At 37.9% G+C, this 26,291-nt stretch overlaps 1 protein-coding gene across 1 annotated transcript; it reads left to right on the forward strand.

The window, feature by feature from the left end:
- Positions 1–169: 169 nt before the first annotated feature.
- Positions 170–6,553, forward strand: LOC142182097 (uncharacterized). The gene is made up of 7 exons (XM_075256027.1): positions 170–1,223; positions 1,481–1,503; positions 1,666–1,871; positions 2,566–2,830; positions 3,091–3,174; positions 3,277–3,517; positions 5,958–6,553. The coding sequence occupies exons 1-7, from the start codon at positions 170–172 to the stop codon at positions 6,551–6,553; spliced, it is 2,469 nt and encodes an 822-aa protein (XP_075112128.1).
- The last annotated feature ends 19,738 nt before the right edge of the window (positions 6,554–26,291 follow it).

Below are 26,291 nucleotides of genomic sequence, written 5' to 3' on the forward strand. Positions count from 1 at the left end.
ATATAGTTTGTATTTATATACAGTCCCTGCAGAGATTAATTCATTCAATTCAATGAAATACACAGAAAATTTTCTCAAGTCTCGTCTATGATTTTCCAATATGGTATCAGAGCATTAGAGTAGTTCTCTAATTCTTTCTTTTCCAATCTAAGCTTTCATCATTATCATCATGGCACCTTCTTCAACTGTCGATGACACATCTTCAGGAACATCTACAGGAACAACTCTTGTTTCCATTGATACAACTCATCCATATCTTCTTCATGCCTCTGATGCTCCAGGAATGGTTCTAGTCAACACTCCCTTTGATGGACGTGGTTATCCTGGATGGAGGAGATCCATTTTGATCTCCCTTTCAGCAAAAAACAAGCTGGGGTTCATCGATGAGTCTTGTCCAACTCTAGCTCTCACTGCCACTGATTTCAAAACCTGGAGCAGATGTAACGACATGGTTACATCCTGGTTGTTGAACTCTCTCTCCAAGGTAATAGCTGACAGGGTTCTCTACTCAAAGATTACAAAAGACCTTTGGACAGATCTGGAGCATAGGTTTGGTCAACCTAATGGTGCTAAGCTATATCACCCGCAAAAAGAACTTGCAGATTTAGCTCAAGGTTCATTTGACATACCTGGTTACTTCACAAAAATAAAAGGTTTATGGGATGAGCTGGACACTCTCAACAGCAATATGATTTGCTCTTGCGACTATAATTGTGGTGGAAAACAAAAAATGTTTCAATTCAAAGAAAATGAAAGGCTCATTCAATTCCTTATGGGATTGAATGAGACCTATGGACCAACAAAAAGTAATATCCAAATGATTAACCCATTACCAACTGTTAATCATGCCTATTCCCTATTGATACAAGATGAGAACCAAAGAGAGAAACATGTCAACACACACTTCTCAGGAGATGGCTCTTCATTTCTGGCAGGAAGTCCACAACATACTACACAACTATCTTCAGGAAATCAGTTTAGCACACAGCAGAAAAATGGAAATGTTGCTAACAAAGGAAATAATGTCTACAAAGGAAATAGAAATGCTCAGATATGTTCCTATTGTAAGATGACCAATCATACAATTGAAAATTACTATAGACTCATAGATTTCCCAACCAATTTCAAGTTCACAAAGACTAAGAAATTTCAATGTCATGTGAGGGGAAATTCTGCTGCAGCTATGGATCAAACAAAGGGAGCTAACAACAACATCACTGAAGGTCCTTAGTTTGCACAACAATTGTCATCAGAACAATTCACACAGCTGGTTTCTCTCTTAAACCAGATTCAAGTAGGAAAACCTACTAAAGTTAATGCAAACTCAACAGCTGGTATATTCCTTACAAACTCTGTCTTTTATTATTCTTTAGCTAATTCAAATTCAAGTTCCTGGATCATAGATTCTGGAGCATCTGAGCATATGTGCTTTAATTCTGAGTCTTTTCAATTATGTTTCCCCTTTCTACTTCATTACTAGTCAAGCTACCTAATTCTTCAAAGGTAAGAGTCACTCATGCAGGGAATGTTTCTTTTTTTCCAGGGTTAGTTTTAACTAATGTTTTATATATCCCCAATTTCATATATAATCTACTTTTTGTTCATAGACTTTGCCATAGGTTCAAATGTCTCTTAGCATTCACTTCTTTTGGGTGTATTTTGCAGGGCCCTCTCATGAAGAGCCCTCAAGTTTTTAGTAAAGCTCAGGATGGTCTTTATCTTTTGGAGCCTAGTATAACAAAGTCTAGTAGTCACTCTTCAGCAACTGTAGTTCCTTTACCTAAAAAATGTCATTCTCATTCTGTTTCAGTTAGTTTACCTATTTCTGCAAGAACAAAATCTGATGTAAAGTTATGGCATGTAAGACTGAGGTATTTGCCTTTTCAAGCAATGAAATACATCAGTTCTATTTTATTTCTGCCCAATCTTGTTTGTTCTTGTGATATATATCCTTTAGCTAGACAATCTAAGTTGTCTTTCCCAATCAGTCAAATCAAATCTAAAGGCATTTTTGATCTAATACACATTGACACATGGGGGCCTTTTCGTGTTCCTACTTATAATGGTTATAAATATTTTCTCACGATTGTGGATGATTTCAGTCGAGGAACTTGGACCTATTTGCTGAGTACTAAGAGTAATGCCTTTCCAGTTTTAAAAGCTTTCCTTAGTATGGTGGAAATAGAGTTTGCTTCAAAGGTTAAAGTTATAAGATCAGATAATGCTTTAGAATTAGGGAAAGGTACATTAGAATCTACATTTCTGAATTCATAGGGCATTTTGCATCAAAGATCATGTGTGGCCACACCTCAGCAGAATGGGGTTGTTGAGAGGAAGCACATGCACCTTTTAGAGATTACTAGAGCATTATTATTTCAATCTAAGCTTCCTATTTGCTACTGGGGAGAATGTATTTTGACTTCTACTTTTCTTATCAATAGATTTCCTTCTAGGGTTCTTCAAGGCAAAACTCCTTATGAAATACTGTTTTCTGAGCCACCCTCTTTATCATTTCCTCAAATCTTTTGGATGTTTGTGTTATGTTTTCACTTTATCTCACAACAGGAGCAAATTTGAGCCTAGGGCAAAGGCTTGTGTCTTCTTAGAATATCCTACAGGGCAAAAGGGATACAAAGTGTTGGATGTGGAAACTAAGAAGGTTTTTGTTTCAAGGGATGTCAAGTTCTGTGAAGACATATTTCCCTTTTCCTCTTCCTCTTCTGACATTGCTTCACTTTTGTTTACCTCCCCTGCTCCCTCAGATAATTCTGCCCCTCCTACTCCATTTTATTCTATTTCTATCTCACACCCAAGCTCACCCCCCTCACCTGTACATTCTCCATTACCTTCACAACCTACTTCCCCACCTACTTCCCATATTTCTCCCATATTTCCTAGTCCCATCTCTCTTCTCCACCATTCACCCAGCCTGTTGGGCTCAGAATATCTCAGAGACCTAATTTAGGTACTAAGCCTGGACATCTAAATCATTATGTTTGCAGTTACGTATACCTCACTGATCTTACCACCTGTTGCCTTGCTACTACATGTACACCTCTTGTTTTTTCTTTTCATGCTCTCTCTACTCAGAGTCAGCATATTCTCACTTCTTCTTCACCTATCATGGAACCTACTAGTTATTCCCAAGCTAGTTCTCATGTAGGATGGAAACAAGTAATGGATGCAGAGAATTAGGCTTTAGAATCTAATAAAACATGGGATGTTGTTCTTCTTCCTCCTGGTAAGAAAGCTTTATCATGCAAGTGGGTCTATAAGGTGAAACAATATGCAGATGGGAGTATTGAGAGGCTTAAAGCTCAACTAGTCATCAGGGGTGACATACAAAGAGAAGGGATCGATTACACTGAGACATTTTCTCCTGTCGTCAAAATGACAACTATCAGGTATCTTCTCTTAGTTGCTGTAAAAAAGGAGTGGACTATTTCTCAATTTGATGTTAGCAATGCATTTCTCCATGGGGACCTGCAGGAAGAAGTTTACATGAAGTTTCGTGCAGGTTTGTCCCCACCTAGTCCTCACCATGTTTGCAAATTAAAGAAATCTGTCACGACCCAATCCCCGAACCCGGTCGTGATGGCGCCTCTCGCGGAAACAAGGCCAGCCAGACCAAAACAGAACACCTCTTTTAAACAGTTAATCATCATAAACAGTAGTAACATATAATATAATATTCATAAATTGCGGAATTTAACGATAATAACACCAGGAACCATCCCGACATAGCCCAAACCGGGGTGTCACAAGTCATGAGCTACTACAAAATCTGCTATAGGTCTACAAAGTACGAAATCTGATACAACAGTCTGAAGAAAACATAAATGATAGAGGATAATGGAGACAAGGGGCTGCGGACGTCAACAGCTACCTCGTAACTCCAAATCACTGCCTAGCCTGGAAGGAATCAGCGCTCAGGTGCGGCCTCTACTATACTTGAATCTGCACACACGGTACAGGGAGTAATGTGAGTACTCCGACTCAGCGAGTAATAATTACAAATAATGGCTGAAAGTATGAAAACACGTAAAAGCACAAAGCAATCCCATATCAAGTAGTAAAATCACTTAAAGCAGTAAATTAGTGAAGAAATCAAATGATATTCCTTTTTAAAACAAGTAAAACAGGTAATTTAACAGGTAATTAACAAGTAGAAATCCGCACCTCGGGCACAGTATCAATCGCTCAACATAGTATCAGCCCTTCGGGCTCACTCTCAGTACAGTATCAGCCCTCGGGCTACCTCACAATCACTCAGCATAATGGTCAGCCATTGTTACCTGACCAAATTGCATCAAACAGTGTTATTGTTACCACTGTTTCAAATCACATGGGTACTCGCGCTCGTTGTGGGTGTGCAGACTCCGGAGGGGCCCCTTACGGCCCAAGCGCTATATCAAGCCACCTCGTGGCATCATCACTCAGCATATCCTCACATCACTCAAACCACCACATGGCATAAATAGTATCTCAGGCCCTCGGCCTCATATCACTCAGCATATCCTCACATATGGCCCTCGGCCTCACTCAGTCCAGAAATCATCATAAGCCCCTTGGGCATTAGTAAAACAGTAGTTCTCAGCCCAAAACATGATGTAGAAATATCATTTAAGTTTCAAATCTGAGTAAAAGTGGCTGAGTTTGTAAAACAGTAGATATCAACAGGACTGAGTTCAAATAATAAGTCAAGCAGTAAGGAAACAGTGATAAAAATCCCCGAAGGGTCCAAATAGTTGGCACGAAGCCCAATTATGGCAATCAGCCCAAATCATGATGGTAACAAATGAATTTCAGTCAAATATTCGGTAAAATCATCAATCGGGATGGACCAAGTCACAATCCTCAGTAGTAAAAGATCCCACGCTCATCATCCAGCGCGTATCTTGCGTCAATATAGCACTACAATGTGCAATCCGGGGTTTCAAACCCTCAGGACATCATTTACAACCATTACTCACCTCGAACTGGCTAATTTTCTAGCTCGCGATGCCTTTGCCCCTCGAATTGGGCTCCACACATGTTGAATCTATCCAAAATCAGAACGAATACATCACAATATGCTAAGGGAACAAAGCCTAAGCGAAAACATTCGAAAAATATCAAAAATCTCGAAATTAGCAAAACCCGAGCCCGGGCCCACGTCTCGGAATCGGGTAAAATTTATATTTTCAGAATCTTCATACCCTCATGAGTCTAACCATACCAAAATTATCCAATTCCGATACCATTTGGTCATTCAAATCATCATTTTACATTAGGATTCAGGCCTAAGAGTTCCAAGAACTCTTAAATTATGCTTTCGATCAAAAGGTCTATCAAATCTCGTCCGAATGACCTAAAATTTTGTACACACATCCCAAATGACACAATGAAGCTACTGCAACTCTCGGAATTCCATTCCGACCCCTATATCAAAATCTCGTCTATCAACCGGAATTTGCCAAAATATCAATTTCGCCAATTCAAGCCTAAATCTTCTCTACAACTCCAAAACCCATTCCGATCGCGCTCCTAAGTCACAAATCACATCCCGAAGCTAACCGAGCTATCAGAACTCACTTATGAGCCTTCTAACATATAAGTCAACATCCAGTTGACTTTTCCAACTTAAGGCTTCTTAAAAGAGACTAAGTGTCTCATTTCTTACCAAATCCTCTCCGAACCCAAACTAATAAACTCGATCACATAAAACATGGATAACAAAGCATAAATAAGCTGAAATGAGGGAAATGGAGCGGTAACTCATGAGACGACTGGCCGGGTCGTCACAAAATCCCTCTATGGTCTGAAACAAGCCTCGAGGCAATGGTATGCACGACTTGCAGGGGCACTTAACTTTAAGGGTTTTTCTTCATCTCTTAATGATTACTCCTTATTTTTCAAGAAGACTAGTGATTTCATTTCTATTGTTGCCGTCTATGTTGATGACATTCTCATAACAGGAAATCATCCTAGTGAACTTTTTGAGCTCAAATCATTTTTGCATTCTGAATTTAAGATTAAGGACCTTGGTCGATTGCACTATTTCTTGGGTATGGAAATTTTAACAAAAAAGGAAGGGCTCATTGTCACTCAAAGGAAATTCACAGAGGAATTACTTACAGAGTTTGATTTCCCTGATCTTCCAATTGTTTCTTCTCCGCTGGATCTCTCCTCCAAACTCACTGCTGATTCTGGACCTCCTTTAGCTAGTGCCACTATTTATCGCAGACTTGTGGGCAAACTCAACTACTTGACTCATACTCACCCTGATCTTTCTTTTGCTATGTTGACTCTCAGTCAATATATGCAAAGTCCATGTCTTGGTCACTTCACTGCTGCTTTAAGGGTACTTCACTATCTTTGTGCAAATCCAAGGCAAGGTGTGTTCTTGAATGCCAAATCTTCCTTTTCTTTGTTAGTTGGGCTACCTGTCGTGACACTCGCCGGTCCATTAGTGGTTTCTTCATCAGTTTGGGTGGATCCTCTATCTCCTGGAAATAAAAAAAACAAGCCTCTATTTCTTTATCCTCTACCGAAGCTGAATATCGATCAATGAGATGACTAGTTGCCAAACTCACTTGTCTCACTCGTCTCCTTATTGATCTATCTCTTCCTCCACCCGTTCCGGTGCCCATTTACTCTGATAGCAAGGCTGTTATACATATTGCCCGGAACCCTGTTTTCCATGAATACACTAAGCATGTTGATCGCGACTGTCATTTTGTACGTCAACAATTCCTCTCTGGACTGATCTCTCTCTCATTTGTGCCTTCACGCTCACAACTTGCCGATTTGTTCACTAAGCCTTTGTCCGGTCCTTCTCACAAATTCATCCTTGGCAAGTTGGGGGTTTCTTCGATTTCCTCCAACTCGAGGGGGGATGATGGAATTCGATCTCCATCTCACCATTGTAGCTCCTCAATTTTGACAGAAGAACAAGCAAATGAAGAAGAAAGAGATAAGTCAAAGAGTTCAGAGTCTTCGATGTGTTTGGCAAAGTTATCAAACAAAACAATTAAAGGGTTGATTGATAAAGAGCCACGTGTTCAAATCACAACGGGTTGATAAATATTTTGATTGATCAAATCAGAACTATCTGATTAAAATCCAAGGAAGACTAAAAGAATGATAAATTCTGGAAGCTTCCCATACGGTAAAAGACTCTCTACACGTGAGAGGAATAAAAGTTGGTTAGGTTGTTATTTTTGTAGCCAATGTAAACAATACACATAGGATAGACATTATTCTTTTTCTTTTCTTTACTAGAGATATAGTTTGTATTTATACACAATCCCTATACAGATTGATTCATTCAATTCAATGAAATACACTGAAAATTTTCTCAAGTCACGTCTCTGATTTTCCAATAGATAAATAAATATGGACTTTCTATTTTACTTGAGTTTTCAAAAAACCCCGAGTCCATTACAAACTCTCTATTTGAGAATGAAGTGAACGATCATTGATTCGGGCTACTAAGATTACTTGAACAGTTGAAAGAAAGATTATACTATTAATATACTTTTTTGACAAGAAAAAAGGCTAAATTTTTTTTTCCACAAATAAATAGAATTTTATATTTTCCGTAAATTAAGTGTATTTTAGAATAGTCTTATTATTATTTTGAGTCATATCTCAAGAAACTAAAATATGACTTAAAGAAAGATTTTGAACTTTAATCAACATTCGAGTAAGAACTTTGAAACGGACCCGTGCATCCGAGATATTAACATGAATGGAACATCATCATATTAGCAAGAAGTGGTAATATAGAACAAGAAAATATTCCCTCCATTCACTTTTAGTTGTCTACTTTTGACTTTAAACTTCTTTTAAGAAAAAATAAATGAAGTAGTGTATACGGTCGAAATCAGGTATGCCCGATTTCACGGGTTCGAAGAGTCACTTCAAGCTCGAGTTCAGGATGGGTCGAGTTCGAGGCCGATGGACTAAGCCTGAGCTCGATGACAGAGTACAGGGCTCGAAGATCAGAGTATGCGGCGTGCACCGAAGCCGAGTATGACCAACCCTGAGATTATGAGTGAAATCAATAAGTCCATAAACAGACCTTTCAGGCAAAACACCACTCATATGCATGTATATATCTATCGCCCCTCGGGATAGCCTCTCTGTCACTTGTGACTCAACTCTTACCAATCAATACTCGCACTCAGCATTCACGCTCAATTGGTACCATATAGTAACCATTACGGCGTGCAGCCCGATCCGTATATCTCTCACAATAACTGAAATCAAAGTAACCGCTGCGGCGTGCAGCCCGATCCATGTATCGCTGTGGCACACAACCCGATCCATATAAATAGTCGACTGCGCTCACTGGGGGTGTGCAGACTCCGGAGGGGCTCCTATAGCCCAAGCGCTATATTGTTGCGGCGCGCAGCCCGATCCATATAAGTATCACTGCGGCGTGCAGCCCGATCCATATACATACATATACATACATATATATACATACATATACATACATATATATACATACATATACATACATATATATACATACATATACATACATATATATACATACATATAATATCAAGCCATCTCGTGGCATCAAATCTAGGCCCTCGACTTATATCAATGTCAGTATAATACTGCTGTGACGCGTAGCCCGACCCATATAAGCATTGTTGCGGCGTGCAACCCGATCCATAGATATATAATCCTCACAACTAGGCCCTCGGCCTCTCTCAATCATTTACCTCACCATAAGACACTCAATATATCTCAGTCATCAATCTCACAATCAGACCCTCGGTCTATCTCAGTAAAATAGGGAACTCAGCCCAAAACAGTTTCCACATTTTTAAGAATGAAGTGATAAAGCCAGATTTGAGCAATAAGCAGGTAAAACATGACTGAGGATGTGCTTTCAACCAAATAGAGTGAGGAAAGATAGTAAAAATGCCCCTAAGGGTCTCAACAAGTTGGCACAAGGCCCCAAACATGGCATACAACCCAAAAATATAATAATGTCAAACAATTAACTATCAAATACGCATTAAAATATTCGTTCGGGATGGACTAGGTCACAATCCCCGGCGGTGCTCTACCCCACGCTCGTCATCCAGCGTGCAAGTCACCTCAAAGTAACACAACGACGTATAATCCAGGGTTTCAAACCCTCAGGACAGTATTTACAATCATTACTTACCTCGAACCGGCTAATCCTCTAGCTCGCGATGCCTTTGTCTCTAAAATCGACCTCCGAATGCCTCGAATCTAGCCACAATAATTCGATTCAGTTAATAAAAATTATAGGAATTAATTCCATATGAAATTCTACATTTTCCATTAAAAATCCGAAATTGCACTCAAAATTCGCCCGTGGGGCCCACATCTCGGAACCCGACAAAAATTACGGAATATGAAACTTCATCCAACCATACCAATTTTACTAAAATCCGACATCAACTCGACCCTCAAATCTTCAAATTAAACCAAGAGGGTTTTCAAGATTTTCCCAACTAAAATTACCAATTAAATGCCAAAACTAGTAATAGATTCGGGTAATCTAACCAAATTTAATTAAGAACACTTACCCCATTGTTTTCTCTGAAAATCTCCTGAAAATAGCCTCTCCCCAAGCTCCAATTTGGTAAAAATGAAAAATGGGATTCGTCCCATTTTCTAGAACTTAACATTCTGTCCGGTACTGTTCACACTGTTCACGGCTGTTTGCGGGGTACTGTTCACAGGGTACTGTACACGGTACTGTTCACACAGGTGCGGTCATTGTTCACACATGCGAAAAATGCAGAAACTGCCTAGAAAATTGCAACAGCTTTTCTTTTAACTAAAAAGGCTCTAACTCCATCATACGAACTCGGAATTCGATGATTCTTGTTCCTATGAGTCACAAATAATAATACAAACATACCCTTCAGTCGAAACTCAATTCAGAGCTCATTTGCTTAGTTCAATACCCATTTCACTCGTTAAACAATTAACTTATGTTCCGTGTCAAAAACCCAATCGCAACTTGATGAAATTAGACCAAACTTTCCAGATCAGTCCTATAATTCATTATCAAAATTTTGGAAGTCTCGAAATCAAATTTCGATCTTTAGAACTAAAAATGGATCTTTGGATCATTACATGCTTATGCTCAAAACGGCAAAATCTTCCAAAAACTCTTCCAAAACTTATCTGAGACTCATGGGACCCCGACCAAACATGCCAACACACCCCATAACATAATTCAAACTTGTTCCAACCTTCAGAACACTCAAAACAACATCAAAACATCAAATCACCCTCGGATTCAAGCCTAAGAATTCCAAAACTTTCGAAATCCGAATCCGATCAAAAAGTCAACCAAACGACGTCCAAATGACCTGAAATTTTGCACACACATCAAAAATGACATAACGAAGCTATAGCAACTCTCAGAATTCCATTCCGACCCTCGGATCAAAATCTCACCTATCAACCAGAATTCGCCAAAATATTAACTTTGCCAATTCAAGCCAAATCCTTCCACGGACTTCCAAAATGCATTCCGATCGCGCTCCTAAGTCATAAATCACCCAACGAAGCTATCCAAATCATAAAATTTCCGATCCAAGCTCATATACAAATAAGTCAACTCTTAGTCAGACCTTTCAAATTCAAAGCTTTCAACTGAGATTTTTCCTTCAAATTCATTCCGATTTTTCCTGAAAACCAAAACCAACGATCTACATCAGTCATAATACGTTACACGGGGCAAATCATGCCCGAGAACTAGCGATCAAATTGCAAAAGTTCAAATCGACCGGTCGGGTCGTTACATCTACAAAGCCTCTAGGATTTATTTTGACATCGAATGGGATAGGGTACCGTCCTACCCATAAACATGTAGCAAAACTCTGACACAATGACTTATAGACTCGGCTGCACTTCGAATGAGGTGGAGTCTTACCAATCCTTCGCTGAATGCTAACCTCGCCTACTATGAGGGCTCGTCAAACTGATTGTCTATACCTACAGGCATGAAAACAGCATCCCCAACAAAAGAATGTCAGTACGAATAAGGTACCGAGTGTGTAAGGCAGAACTGAAACATAACAGTAAGTCAACATTAATTAAGGACATAGAATAAATGACTCAACCTATAAGTCTAGATAGCTCTGTAAATAATGAAATATTTCTAGTATCATTCATATGCGTATAAATATCATGTAATGCATAGGTTTGTACGTACATAACATCATCAAGCCTCTGAGGGTATCCCATCATATCATTTCAGCCACTGTAGGTAACATCATCATCGTATACTACCTGATCAGGTGGTGGTGCGTATATAACGCCGTAACCTTTTCCCATATCTCATATATATATATATATATACTGTCACACCTCCTTTTTCCGCACCCGGGGGGCGCAGGGGGAGTTTTTTCCAATTAAAGGACAATCGAAACGGGATTCGTTTATTTATTTCAGAGTCGCCACTTGGGAGATTTAGGGTGTCCCAAGTCACCAATTTTAATCCCGAATCGAGGAAAATAATGACTCTATATTATAGTCTACAGATTTCCAGCCTCTCAAAATAATTTGAGTTACCAACAAGCCCATATTCAAATGATTAAACCCATATGTTAAAATTAGGACAAGTCTAAATCATTGAATACACAGGTTTTGGATTTTAGAAAACACTCCCCATTCTCACAAGATAGAAACGACCACAATTTTATATTCCAAATGGGTATACTTTGATCCACATAGGCTATTACTTCGGATGATTAACTAGCCAAACATTTCTCTACTCTTGCCACCTAGATAAATGACTTATGAGTCATTTGGCTAAGGAGTGGCTTGTTGCCACGTGGGGGTGGGGTGAGAAATTTTAATCTTTATCCACTTATTATATAATTAGGTGATGTCCCGTTATCCGATAATTAATCAATTACCCGCATAATTAAGTATTTTCTCAAATTACTTAAAATTCTACTTACTTTTAACACTATTTAAGCTAAAATAATTTTTTCCCCGGGTAGTTCAGACTTGAAATATTCTAATTCAAAAAAGTTAATTTCCAAATTACTCACAAAGTTCAGTTGATAGATATGCATGTACCCAAGGCTGTTTAATGATATTGTACCCATTACGTGGTAAAAATGATGCTTATGTAAGTGTTTGAAGTAGGGAAAAATAACAAAATGATGTAAATACAGTACTTACGTTTATCTTGTGATCAGAACATTATTTATGTTTATTTAATAGCAACCAAAAAAATAAAACTAATTTTATACTCCCTCCAACATAGAAAAAATTCCATTCCTACCAGTACTTGCATATGCAAAAGGGAAATCAACATGGAAATGAAAACCTTTCCGGAGCAATCATGTCGAAGACATTTATCTGAAATTGTCATGCTGCAGCGCCATTGCAGGTTCAAATATACAATTTCCAAAGAATATATTTCTGGAAATTTGCAACTAAAATGACAGTTTCTTAAGAACATAAGTAGAAAAGAGGCGTATGAACAAGTAGCACATAATTTTTCTTAATCTCATATAAAGAGTACAAATTTTTCGTACACTTTAATTTTTAAAATGGTAAAAAGATAATCTTCTTTTCTTGTGAGAAAATAATTTCTATTTTTACAATAAAGAAAATCTCATAAACTATATCATATTATGTGTAAAATTTAAAGCATATTCGGAAGTAGTACTATTAATAACTATATAAAATAATATTTTTTTTTAAAATTTTACAAAAATATTCCACTCGAAATACCACATCAAACATATATAACGGTGTGAATGTGTTTAAAATCACGGGATATAACATCCTTCCCCCCTTTAGAACATTCGTCATCGAATGTTAACTCTTAGAGATTTTCAAAACTTCCACTAGCGTCTTCTCTGTAACTAAACTAAAACCCAATCTCTCTCTGAAGTCGGCTGTTCACAACCTTTTCTACTTGAGTATCTCGTATCTTCTTCATCTTTACTTTACTTTCATCTTTCTTCAGTTCTACGATAAACAAAAGTTGCACAAGAAGAGACAGACCATGAAAAGGAATTGGTGTAGGAAAGAGTTAAGGTAGCTCTGTGATGAGTAACTTGTATATTCCCCTTAATAAATAATTCTCAATTCTCTTTTTCATAGTAGAGCAGCAATTTATACTCGATAATGAAGACCGACCAACTCAAGAACCAAATAATAATAACAGAACTAACATATTTTGTGGGGAATCAACTAGATACTGAAAGAACATGGCAACAATAGCACCATTTTTTTTTATCATTAGAGCATCTTATATGTCTTGCTATGTAAGAATAAATACACTAAAAGCTTACTACCACAAACAGAGAAAGACCAAAGAATCATGAAAATATTCTACTTGCGAACCCTGAATAGAGCTGATGGCAAATAATGGACCAAAAATTAAAGCCATTATATATTTTGGAAAACTAAGTGCAAATGTAACGAACAATAATCCTAGAGAAGTCATACATTCTAATTACATGATCATACTATTACAGAAGAGCTGCAGAGAAAATAATATTGCGATTACATGGAACAGCGAGACACGCTGCATGTTGCCATGCCAAATTCCGTTTGCGTAAATTCAACATTTCCAAAACCCCTCCCTCTAACGTAGGTGGAGATTGCTCCCTAAAACTCTACCATAATACCTGTACCTCTGGTGCATACAAAATTTGGCGAAAATTTCATATTTATCTGTTACAACTCAGCTTTATGGCACGATCTGGAAATAAAAGAAGGGTAGCATTTCCTAAATGCCCTATAGCTTCTCAATTATAAATGTGGCGCGCAACACACCCATAAGTGAGACTCTACTAGGCACGACTTTGTAGACTCCCTAGGACACAACCCGCTCTAATACCACTTTGTCACACCCCAACCTTGGGAGGCGTGGCTGGCACCTAGTGCCGTACTGGCCCGAGCGAACCACTCAGTAACTCATGATCATTCGACCAAAACTTGAACATACATAGGTCGAGTTAGCTGAACTCATTCCTTTCGTAACTATTATGGGCCCACATGGCCACAACTCTTAATGTACAGCTGTACGTGGAAAACACTGCATATCTAATTTTTTTTAAAACATGAATACATATGGACCGTCAAGGCCTCTGATATACTGTACAAAATAAACCTCTATCTACAAAGCCTCTAAGGTTTTTTAACATCAAATGGTTCAGGGTACCAGCCTCCTACCCATAAGCATGTAGCAAAGCTCTAACACGATGGTTTATTGAATCGACTGCACTCCGAATAAGGTGGAGTCTTACCGATCCTTGGTTGAATGCTAACCTCACCTACTATGAGGGCTCGTCAAATAGATTGTCTATACCTACAGGCATGAAAGCAGCGTCCCCAACAAAAGGACGTCAGTATGAATAAGATACCGAGTATGTAAGGCGGAACTGAAACATAACAGTAAGTCAACATTAATTAAGGACATGGAGTAAAGGACTCAACCTATAAGTCCGGATAGCTTTATGAATAATGAAATATTTCTATGTCAAGACCCTAAACCCGGACCCGATCGTGATAGCGCCTCTCGTGAAGGCAAGGCCAACAGACACTTCCCATTTTTCATTTATTAACAATTAAGCATTTAGAAACAGTCTAAACATGAATAAATAAACCAAAGTTTAAGCAAATGATAGTATAATATGAGGAATACAACCCAAACACAGCTCGATATCGGGGTGTCACTAGTCATGAGCATCTAGAAAAATGGAATAGTCCAAATATAACTACAGAGTTTAATATAGAAAACTAAGAACATGAAGGACTAAGATAGGGAAGAGCTCCGGGCTGCGAACGCCAACAACTACCTGGAGACTCCTCGGATCTGCCTGAGCCGGAAATGATCAACACTCGGGAGCGGGACCAGATACGCCTGAATCTGCACACAGGGTGCAGGAAGTAAAGTGAGTACTCCAACTCAGTGAGTAATAATCATAAATAACGACTGAAAGTAGGAAATCACGTAAGGCACAAAACATGCTATAATGAAGCAGTAAAACCATTTAAAATAGTAAAGATAGGTAAAATCCTTTAACTAATTTTAACTTCATGAAAAGCCTTTTTCAACAATTAAACAGGTAATTGACAGTCAATTATGAAAATAAACACATAAAGGTTCGCCCCTCGGGCACAATATCAACAAATCCGCCCCTCGGGCAACATCTCGGAACAATACCAGCCCCTCAGGCAATCACATAGAACAATACCATCCCCTCGGGCTCAATCTCACATCACAATGGGTACCCGCGCTCACTGGGGGTGTACAGACTCCTAGAGGGGCCCCTTACGGCCCAAGCGCAATATCAAACCATCTCGTGGTATCATCACTAGGCCCTCAGCCTCATATCAATCAAGCCACCTCCTGGCGTACATATCTCAGGCCCTCGACCTCATAATCAGTATCAAATGTTTCCTCACAACATAGGCCCTCGGCCTTACTCAGTCAAAATCCTCACAAGCCCCTCGGGCAACAGTAAAACAGTGATTCTTAGCCTAATTATCATTTAAAAGATCATTTAAGTATTTAGAACATAGTAAACATGGTTGAGTACGAAAACAGTGAAATATATCATGACTGAGTTCAAATATAAAGTTAAAACAGTGAGGAAATACTAGTAAAAATCCCCGAAGGGTTCAAGTAGTTGGCACAAGGCCCAAATATGGCATTCCGCCCAAATCATGATGATAGCAAATAGATTTCAGTCAAATACGCGGTAAAATGGTCATTCGGGACGAACTAAGTCACAATCCCCAATAGTGCACGACCCCACGCTCGTCATCAATCATGTATGTCACTTCAATATAGCAATACGATGTGCAAGTCCGGGGTTTCATACCCTCAGAACATCATTTACAATCATTACTCACCTCGAACCGGTCAAATCTCTAGCTCGCGATGCCTTTTCCCCTCGAATCGGCCTCCACTCGCGTCGAATCAATCCAAAATCATAACGAGGACGTCAAAATATGCTAAGGGAATGAAGCCCAAGCGAAAATAATCAAAATATGACACAAATTCTGAAATTACCAAAACCCGACCCCTGGGCCCTCGTCTCGAAATCCAATAATTTTTACATCAATAGATTCCTTATCTCCCTACGAGTTCATACATATCAAAAGTTCTTAAATCCGACCTCAAATGGTCCTTCAAATTCTCAAGCAAAGGTCTAAGTTTTCAAGCCCTATTTTTCCCAATTTTAGCCCTTAAATTCCCTTAATCATAGCTCTAATTCGTGAAATAATATTATAGGAATGAGTTTTAGGTCCAAATTCCTTACCTCAATGAAGTTCCCTTGAAATCCTTCTTCCAAATTGTCCAAAAAGCTCCCAAGCCGAATTAGAAATGGTGAAAATAGCTCAAAATCGTGAAGGACACAATTTATACCTTCTGCCCAGGCATTTTCGCATTTGCGTCCAATATCTCGCTTCTGCAGTCAAACAACCGCATCTCTGGTCCTCACTTAAGTTACCAAAACTGCATCTGCGGTACATTTCTCGCATCTGTGCCTTCGCAGGTGCGGTCCCACAACCGCATCTGCGGTTCCTGCCAACTCCTCCAGATTCCGCTTCTGCGACATCTCTTTCGCATATGCGGCATCTCACCTGCGGTCCCCAATCCGCAGGTGCGGAAATACCAGAAGCAGCAAAAGTTTTGCAGCTCCCCAAAGTCTTAAACTCCCTGTCAACCATCCGAAGTCACCCCGAGGCCCCCGGGACCTCGACCAAAAGCACAAACATATCCTAAAACCTTATTCAAACTTGTACCAATCTTTAAAACACCTCAAACAACATTAAATCAACCAAAACACATCAGATTCAAGCCTAAGTTTCCAAAATCTTCCGAATTCCACTTTTGATAAAAAACCCAACCAAACCACATCCGAATGACCTAAAATTTTGCACACACATCCTAAATGACACAACGGAACTACTGTAACTCTCAGAATTCCATTCCGACCCCTACATCAAAATCTCACCTACCAACCGGAAATCGCCAAATATCAACTTCGCCAATTCAAGCCTAAATCTACTTCGAACCTCCAAAACTCATTCCGATCGCGCTCCTAAGTCCCAAATCACCTCCCGAAGCTATCTGAACCATCAGAACTCATATCCGAGCCCTCTAACACATAAGTCAATATCCAATTGACTTTTCCAACTTAAGCTTCCTCAAAAGAGACTAAGTGTCTTAAACCTTACCAACATTATTTCAGATTCGATCCGACCAACCTGATACCACATAACACGGATAAACAAAGCATAAAGAAGTAGAAATGGAAAAAACAAAGCGACAACTCATGAAACGATTGGCCGGGTCGTCACATTCTAGTATCATGTATATGCATATAAATGTCATGTAATGCATAGGTCTGTACGTACATAATATCATCAAGCCTCCGAGGGCATCCCATCATATCATTTCAGCCACCGTGGGCAACATCATCATCGTATACCTGCTGATCAGGTGGTGCTGCGTATATAATGTCGTAACCTTTTTGTATATCTGAATATCTCTGTGAATCATTTAATATTATAATGTCATGCATATACATATAAATGTCATACCATGCATGGGTATATGCGTTCATAACATCATCAAGCCTCTGAGGGCATCCCATCATATCATTTCGGCCACTGTGGGCAACATCATCAATGTATACCAGATTATCAGGTGGTGGTGCGTATATAATGCCGTAATCTTTTTCCATATCCCATATACATATATATATGCATATATAACATCGTCTGAGTCATGGGTAAATGCACATGTAAATGAATGCAATGCATGAGCAGTTCGAAACTAAAATCTCTCGGAATGTCATAAAATTCAATATACCTTTCGGATAAACTTTATCAAATACGTATTTTTCTGAGACACATGAACAGAAGATATAATAATAATTCGCATGAGGAATCAAGAATATAGACACCCCTAGTATTTCTATAAATAGAGTCATTTATGAAATTTGTATATTTTGCTCGTTTCATTCGTATTATTTGGATCATGTCAAAAAGAAAGAAAGGATAACCTTAATATACCTGAGTCGATTCTCTTGACAGTCTCTCCAACACATGTCTTTTACATAGAACACATAACGACGGATCGAGCAGGCAAAAAATATGTATTATATTCTTAAATTAAAATCAACTAGAACTTTTAACTAGATAATTCTTCACTGTGTAGCCACCATAGGCTGTTGATACTGCCTTCGCTATTTACAGATTTGGAACTTCATCAGGGGCACATTTTCATACAGATACAAACTAATAACAAAAAGAAAGGAAGGAAACTCAAGTAATATAAATCCTACAGATTTCCAGCCTCTCAAAATAATTTGAGTTACCAACAAGCCCATATTCAAATGATTAAACCCATATGTTAAAATTAGGACAAGTCTAAATCATTGAATACACAGGTTTTGGATTTTAGAAAACACTCCCCATTCTCACAAGATAGAAACGACCACAATTTTCTCAAATTAGATAATTAGGTGATGTCCCGTTATCCGATAATTAATCAATTACCCACATAATTAAGAATTTTCTCAAATTACTTAAAATTCTACTTACTTTTAACACACTTTAAGCTAAATTAATCCCCCCCGGGTAGTTTACGCTTAAAATATTCTAATTCAAAAAAGTTAATTGCCAAATTACTCACAAAGTTCAGTTTGATAGATATGCATGTACCTAAGGCTGTTAATGACATTGTACATATTAAGTGGTAAAAGTGATACTTATGTAAGTGTTTGAAGTAGGAAAAAACAACAAAATGATGTAAATACAGTACTTACGTTTATCTTGTGATTAGAAAATTATTTATGTTTATTTACTAGCAACCAAAAAAATAAAACTAATTTTATACTCCCTCCAACATAGAAAAATTTCCATTCCTACCGGTACTTGCATATGCAAAAGGAAAATCAACATGGAAATGAAAACCTTTCCGGAGCAATCATGTCGAAGATATTTATCTGAAAGTGTCATGCTCCAACACCATTGTAGGTTCAAATATACAATTTCTAAAGAATATATTTCTGGAAATTTGCAACTAAAATGACAGTTTCTTAAGCACATAAGTAGAAAAGAGGCGTATGAACAAGTAACGTATAATTTTTCCTAATCTCATATAAAGAGTACAAATTTTCGTACGCTTTAATTTTTTAAAATGGTAAAAAGATAATCTTCTTTTCTTGTGAGAAAATAATTTCTATCTTTATAATAAAGAAAATCTCATAAACTATATCATATTATGTGTAAAATTTAAAGCATATTCGGAAGTAGTAATATTAATAACTATATAAAATTATATTTTTTTAAAATTTTACAAAAATATTCCACTCGAAATACCACATCAAACATATATAACAGTGTGAATGTTGTTAAAATCACGGGATGTAACATCCTTCCCCCTTTAGAACATTCGTCATCGAATGTTAACTCTTAGAGATTTTCAAAACTTTCATTAGCGTCTTCTTTGTAACTAAACTAAAACCCAATCTCTCTCTGAAGTCTCGACTGTTCACAATCTTTTCTACTTGAGTATCACGTATCTTCTTCACCTTTACTTTACTTTCATCTTTCTTCAGTGCTACGATAAACAAAAGTTGCACAAGAAGAGACAGACCATGAAAAGGAATTGGTGTAGGAAAGAGTTAAGGTAGCTCCGTAATGAGTAACTTGTATATTCCCCTTAATAAATAATTCTCAATGCCCTTTTTCATAGTAGAGCAGCAATTTATACTCGATAATGCAGACCGACCAACTCAAGAACCAAATAATAATAACAGAACTAACATATTTTGTGGTGAATCAACCAACTACTGAAAGAACAAGGCAATAATACTACCATTTTTTTTATCATTAGAGCATATTATATGTCTTGCTATGTAGGAATAAATACACTAAAAGATTACTAACTCAAACAGAGAAAGACCAAAGAATCATAAAAATATTCTACTTGTGAACCCTGAATGGCTGATGACAAATAATGGACCAAAATTTAAAGCCATTATATATTTTGGAAAACTAAGCGTAAATGTAATGAACAATAATCCTAGAGAAGTCATACATTCTAATTACATGATCATACTATTACAAAAGAGCTGCAGAGAAAATAATATTGCAATTATATGGAACAACGAGACACTCTGCCTGCTGCCATGCCAAATTCCGTTTGCGTAAATTCAACATTTCCAAAACCCCTCCCTCTAACGTAGGTGGTGATTGCTCCCTAAAACTCTACCGTAATACCTGTACCTCTAATGCATACAAAATCTGGCGAAAACTTCATACTGATCTGTTACAACTTAGCTTTATGGTACGATCTGGAAATAAAAGAAGGGTAATATTTCCTAAATGCCTTATAGCTTCTCAATTATAAATGTGGCGCGCAACACACCCATAAGTGAGACTCTACTAGGAACGGTTTTGTAGACTCCCTAGGACACAACCAGCTCTGATACCACTTTGTCACGTCCCAACCTTGAAAGGCGTGGCTGGCACCCGGTGCCATACTAGCCCGAGCGAACCACTCTGTAACTCATGATCATTCGACCAAAACTTGAACATACATAGGTCGAGTTAGCTGAACTCATTCCTTTCGTAACTATCATGGGCCCACATGGCCACAACTCTTAATGTACAACTCTAAGTGGAAAACACTGCATATCTTAATCATTGTTTTCTTAAAACATGAATACATATGGGCTGTCAAGGTCTCTGACATACTGTACAAAATGAACCTCTGTTTACAAAGCCTCTAAGATTTGTTTTGACATCAAATGGGACAGGGTACCGGCCTACTACCCATAAGCATGTAGCAAAGCTCTGACACGATGACTTATAGACTCAGCTACACTCCGAATGAGGTGGAGTCTTACCGATCATTCGCTGAATGCTAACCTCGCCTACTATGAGGGCTCATCAAACTGATTGTCTATACCTGCAGGCATGAAAGCAGCAACCCTAACAGAAGGACGTCAGTACGAATAAGGTACCGAATATGTAAGGCAGAACTGAAACATAACAGTAAGTCAACATTAATTAAGGACATAGAGTAAAGGACTCAACCTATAAGTCTGGATAGCTCTATAAATAATGAAATATTTCTAGTATCATGCATATGCGTATAAATGTCATGTAATGCATAGGTCTGTACGTAAATAACATCATCAAGCCTCTGAGGGCATCCCATCATATCATTTCAGCCATCGTGGGCAACATCATCATCGTATACCAGCTGATCAGGTGGTGCTGCGTATATAATGCTGTAACCTCTTTCCATATCCCCCCCACACACACGCACACACAGACACATATATATATACACACACACACTTATATATATACGTATATAACGCCATAACATCATCAAGCCTCTGAGGGCATCCCATCGTATCATTTTCGCCATTGTGGGCAACATCATCTTGGTATACCAGCTGATCAAGTGGTGATGCATATATAACGCTGTAACCTTTTCCCATGAATGCATATATAACGCTTGTAAATGAATGCAATGCATGAGAAGTACGTAACTAAAATCTCTCGGAATGTCATAATATTCAATATACCTTTCGGATAAAATTTATCAAATACATATTTTCTGAGACCCATGAACAGAAGATATAATAATAATTCACATGAGGAATCAAGAATATAAACACCCCTAGTATTTCTATAAATATAGTCATTTATGAAAGTTGTATATTTTACTCGTTTCATTCATATTATTTGGATCATGCCAAAAAAAGAAGGGATAACCTTAATATACCTGAGTCGATTCTCTTGACAATCTCTCCAACACACGTTTACAAAGAACACATAACGACAGATCGAGCAGGGAAAAATCCGTATTATATTCTTGCATTAAAATCAACTAGAACTTTTAACTAAATAATTCTTCACTGTGTAGCCACCATAGGCTATTGATACTGCCTTTGCTATTTAAAGATTTGGAACTTTATCAGGGGCACATTTTCACACGGATACAAAATAACAACAAAAAGAAAGGAAGGAAACTCAAGTAATATTGATGCTACAGATTCCCATCCTCTCAAAATGATTTGAGTTACCAACAAGCCCATATTCAAATGATTAAACCCATATGTTAAAGTTAGGACAAGTATAAATCATTAAATACACAGGTTTTGGATTTTAGAAAACACTCCCCATTCTCACAAGATACACACGACCACAATTTTTATATTTCAGATGTTGATCCACATAGGCTACTACTTGGGATGATTAATTAGCCAAACATTTCTCTAGTCTTGCCACCTAGATAAATGACTTATGAGTCATTTGGCTAAGGAGTGGCTTGTTGCCACGTGGGGGGTGGGGTGGGAAATTTTAATTTTTATCCACTTATTAGATAATTAGGTGATATTCCGTTATCCGGTAATTAACCAATTACCCATATAATTAAGAGTTGTCTCAAATTACTTAAAATTCTACTTACTTTTAGCACACTTTAAGCTAAAATAATTCTCCCCCGGGTAGTTCAGGCTTGAAATATTCTAATTCAAAAGAGTTAATTGCCAAATTACTCACAGAGTTCAGTTTGATTGATATGCATGTACCCGAGGCTGTTTATAGCCTGTTTGGCCAAGCTTCTCAAGAGAAAAAAGTGCTTTTTTCCCAAAAGCACTTTTTTTTTTCTAATTTGAGGTGTTTGGCCAAGCTTATTTGGGAAAAAAAGTGCTTTTGGGAAGAAGCAGAAGCAGTTTCAGAGAAGCAGAAAAAAGTAGCTTCTTTCCAAAAGCAGAAGCAGAAGCAGTTTTGGCTTTTCTTCTTACCTAAAATACCCTTAACAAAATATAGTATACACCAAAATAACCCTTAAACCTAATACTTAGGATATTAATTTATAAATATTTCTTCTTATTTTTAGGAAAACTTTCTAATATATAGTGACTTTAGGGGTGAATGCTTTTATATTTGTTGAAAGAATTTTAATATATTAAACTTATATTAAAAGAATTAAGTACTTTTTAATTTTATTTTCATATTTTACTTAAATAAAATGATTTTTTTAATTATTGCATGTAATAATAAAATTTTGATATTATTTATTTACTTATAATATTAATTATTAAGTAAATCTATTCATGTCCTTATTCGTAATTTGACACTTAAAAGAACTTTCTAAAAAGCTTGGCCAAACACAAATTATTTCTCAAAAGTGCTATTCAGACTGATTAGCCAAACACAAACTGCTTCTCTCCAAAAGTACTTTTTTCAAAAGCACTTCTCAAAATAAGTTGATTTTTCCAGCTTGGCCAAACAGGCTATTAATGACATTGTACCCATTAAGTGGTAAAAGTGATGCTTATGTAAATGTTTGAAGTAGGGAAAAACAATAAAATGATGTAAATTTAGTACTTACGTTTATCTTGTTATCAGAACATTATTTATGTTTATTTAATAGCAACCAAAAAATAAAACTAATTTTATACTCCCTCCAACATAGAAAAATTTCCATTTCTACCAGTACTTGCATATGCAAAAGGGAAATCAACATGGAAATAAAAACCTTTCCGGAGCAATCATGTCGAAGACATTTATCTAAAACTGTCATGCTCCAGCGACATTTCAGGTTCAAATATACAATTTCCAAAGAATAAATTTGTGGAAACTTGCAACTAAAATGACAGTTTCTTAAGCATATAAGTAAAAAAAAGTGTAACGACCCGATCGATTGTTTTGAGCTTTTGCACTTTGCTCGCTAGTTATCAGGAATGACTAGCCCCGTGTTATGTATTATGACTTATGTAAATCGTTGGTTTTGGTTTTCACGGTAATCAGAATGGATTTGGAAGAATAGTTCTCAGTTTGAAGCTTAAAATTTGAAAGGTTTGACCAAGTATTGACTTGTTAGTATATGATCTTGGATTGGAATTTTTATGATTTGGTTAGCTCCGTTAGGTAATTTGGGACTTAGTAGCGTGATCAGAATGTATTTTGGAGGTCCGTGGAAGGTTTAGGCTTGAATTAGCGAAATTGAGATTTTAGCGATTTTCGGTTGATAGGTGAGATTTTGATATAGGGGTCGAAATGAAATTTTGGAAGTTGGAGTAGGTCCGTTATGTTATTTGTGACATGTGTGCAAAAGTTTAGGTCATTCGAACGTGGTTCCATAGACTTTTTGATCGAAAGCGGAAATTGGAACTTTTCGGAATTCTTAGGCTTGAATCCGATGTGATTTTGGTGTTTTGATATTTTTTGAGCGTTTCAAAGGTTGGAACAAGTTTGAATGAGGTTATGGGATATGTTGGCATGTTTGATCGAGGTCCCGAGGGCCTCGGGTGAGTTTCGGATGGTTAAACGTATCAATTTTGGACTTGGCAGTTTTTGCTGGTTTTTGTTGCAAACGATTTGTTCTTCGCGTTCGCGGTCAGGGACTCGCGTTCGTGAAGGGTGTTCTCTAAGGTGTTGAATTATGTTCTTTGCGTTCGCGCTTTGAGTGTCATGTTCGCGATGTATTGATGTTGTATTCTTCGCGTTCGCGCTTTAGATGTCGCGTTCGTGTAGTTATGTCCCTAGTGGGTATCGCGTTCGCGTGGCTTTTGTCGCGAGCACGTAGAGAAATTTTGGGATCCGGTATTTTTATTCGTCGCGGATGTGATGGTTTCCCCACGTTTGTGAAAGAGGAAGCCTGGGCAGCTTTATAAAGTACTCTATTTCGAGGATTTCAGCCATTTTTGCATATTTGGAGCTATGGAGCTCGGGAGAAGATGATTTTGGAGGGGATTTTCAGAGAATGGATTGGGGTAAGCGTTCTTCACCCAAATTTGGTTTAATACCATGATTTTGTCTTAATTTTTATCATTTAACTTGGGAAATTGGGATGAAAATTTGAAGAAAAATTGGAGAGTTGAATTGGGGATTTGAGAGGACATTTGAGGTCTGAGATGTTCTTGGTATGTATAGACTCGTAGGAGGATGAGGATTCTATTGATGCAATTTTTTTCGGGTTTCGAGACGTGGGCCCGGGCATCGGGTTTGGCCAATTTCGGGATTTTTGAGTTAATTCGATTTTTTTTTGCTTGGGCTTTGTTCCTTTAGCGTGTTATTAATGATGTGGAACTGATTTTGGTTAGATTCGGAGTAATTGGAGACTGATTCGAGAGGTAAAGGTATCGTGGGCTAGAGTTTGGACAAGATCGAGGTGAGTAATGATTGTAAATGTTGTCCTGAGGGTATGAAACCCCGAATTTTATATCATTGTGCTATATTGAGGTGACGCACACACTAGATGATGAGCGTGGGTCGTGCACCGTTGGGGATTGTGACTTAGTCCATCCCATGTGAATGTTTTACTGCGTATTTAATTGAAAACTGTTTACTATCATCATATTTTGGATTGAATGCCATATTTGGGCCTCGTGCTAACTGGTTGGATCTTTAGGGGTTTTTTACTGCTATTTCCTCACTGTTTTGATTTTATATCTGTACTCAGTCATGCTATATTCTACTATTTTTCATAACTCAGCCATGTTTACTCTGTTTTAACATTTTAAATGATATTTGGGCTGAGCATTATGTTTTACTATGCCCGAGTGGCTTTTAGAGATTTCCGACTGAGTAGGGCCGAGGGCCTGTGTTGTGAGGATTATTATGGGATCGAGATGCACGCCGCAACAGTGTTATACTGATTATGATTATGAGGCCGAGGGCATGAGTTGTACGCCACGAGGTTGCTTGATATGAGGCCGAGAACCTATTGATTATGCCACGAGATGGCTTGATATTGTGCTTGGGCCGTAAGGGGCCCCTCCCGAAGTTTGTACACCCCCAGTGAGCGCGGGTACCCATTGTGATATAAGATATACGAGGGGCTAGTGTTGTTCCATGTTATTTCCCGAGGGGCTAATTCTGTTGACATTGTGCCAGAGGGGCAGATTTTATGTGTTTATAATTTCTAGCTGCTTCTCATTTACTTATTTAACTGTTAAAAATGTGTTTTAAAGAAGCTTATTCTGAACTAAGGTGTTTTCATGAGATTTTACTGTTTCATTGCCTTTTACTGGTTTTGCACTACTTCTTTATAGCATGTTGTTGTGCTTTACGTAATTTCTTATCGCTCAGTCTTCATTTATTATTATTACTCACTGAGTTGGAGTACTCACTTTACGCCCTACACCCTGTGTGCAGATTCAGGAGCTTCACGTCCCGCCAGTGAGGGTTGATTGCTCAGCAGGCTATTCAGAGTCCACTAGGTAACTGCTCTGCGTTTGCAGCGGAGTGTCTCTCCCTCCTATTTTATTTCCCTTGTCATAGTT

Source organism: Nicotiana tabacum, chromosome 6 (genome assembly GCF_000715075.1).
Source record: "Nicotiana tabacum cultivar K326 chromosome 6, ASM71507v2, whole genome shotgun sequence".
NCBI classification, from domain to species: Eukaryota; Viridiplantae; Streptophyta; class Magnoliopsida; order Solanales; family Solanaceae; genus Nicotiana; species Nicotiana tabacum.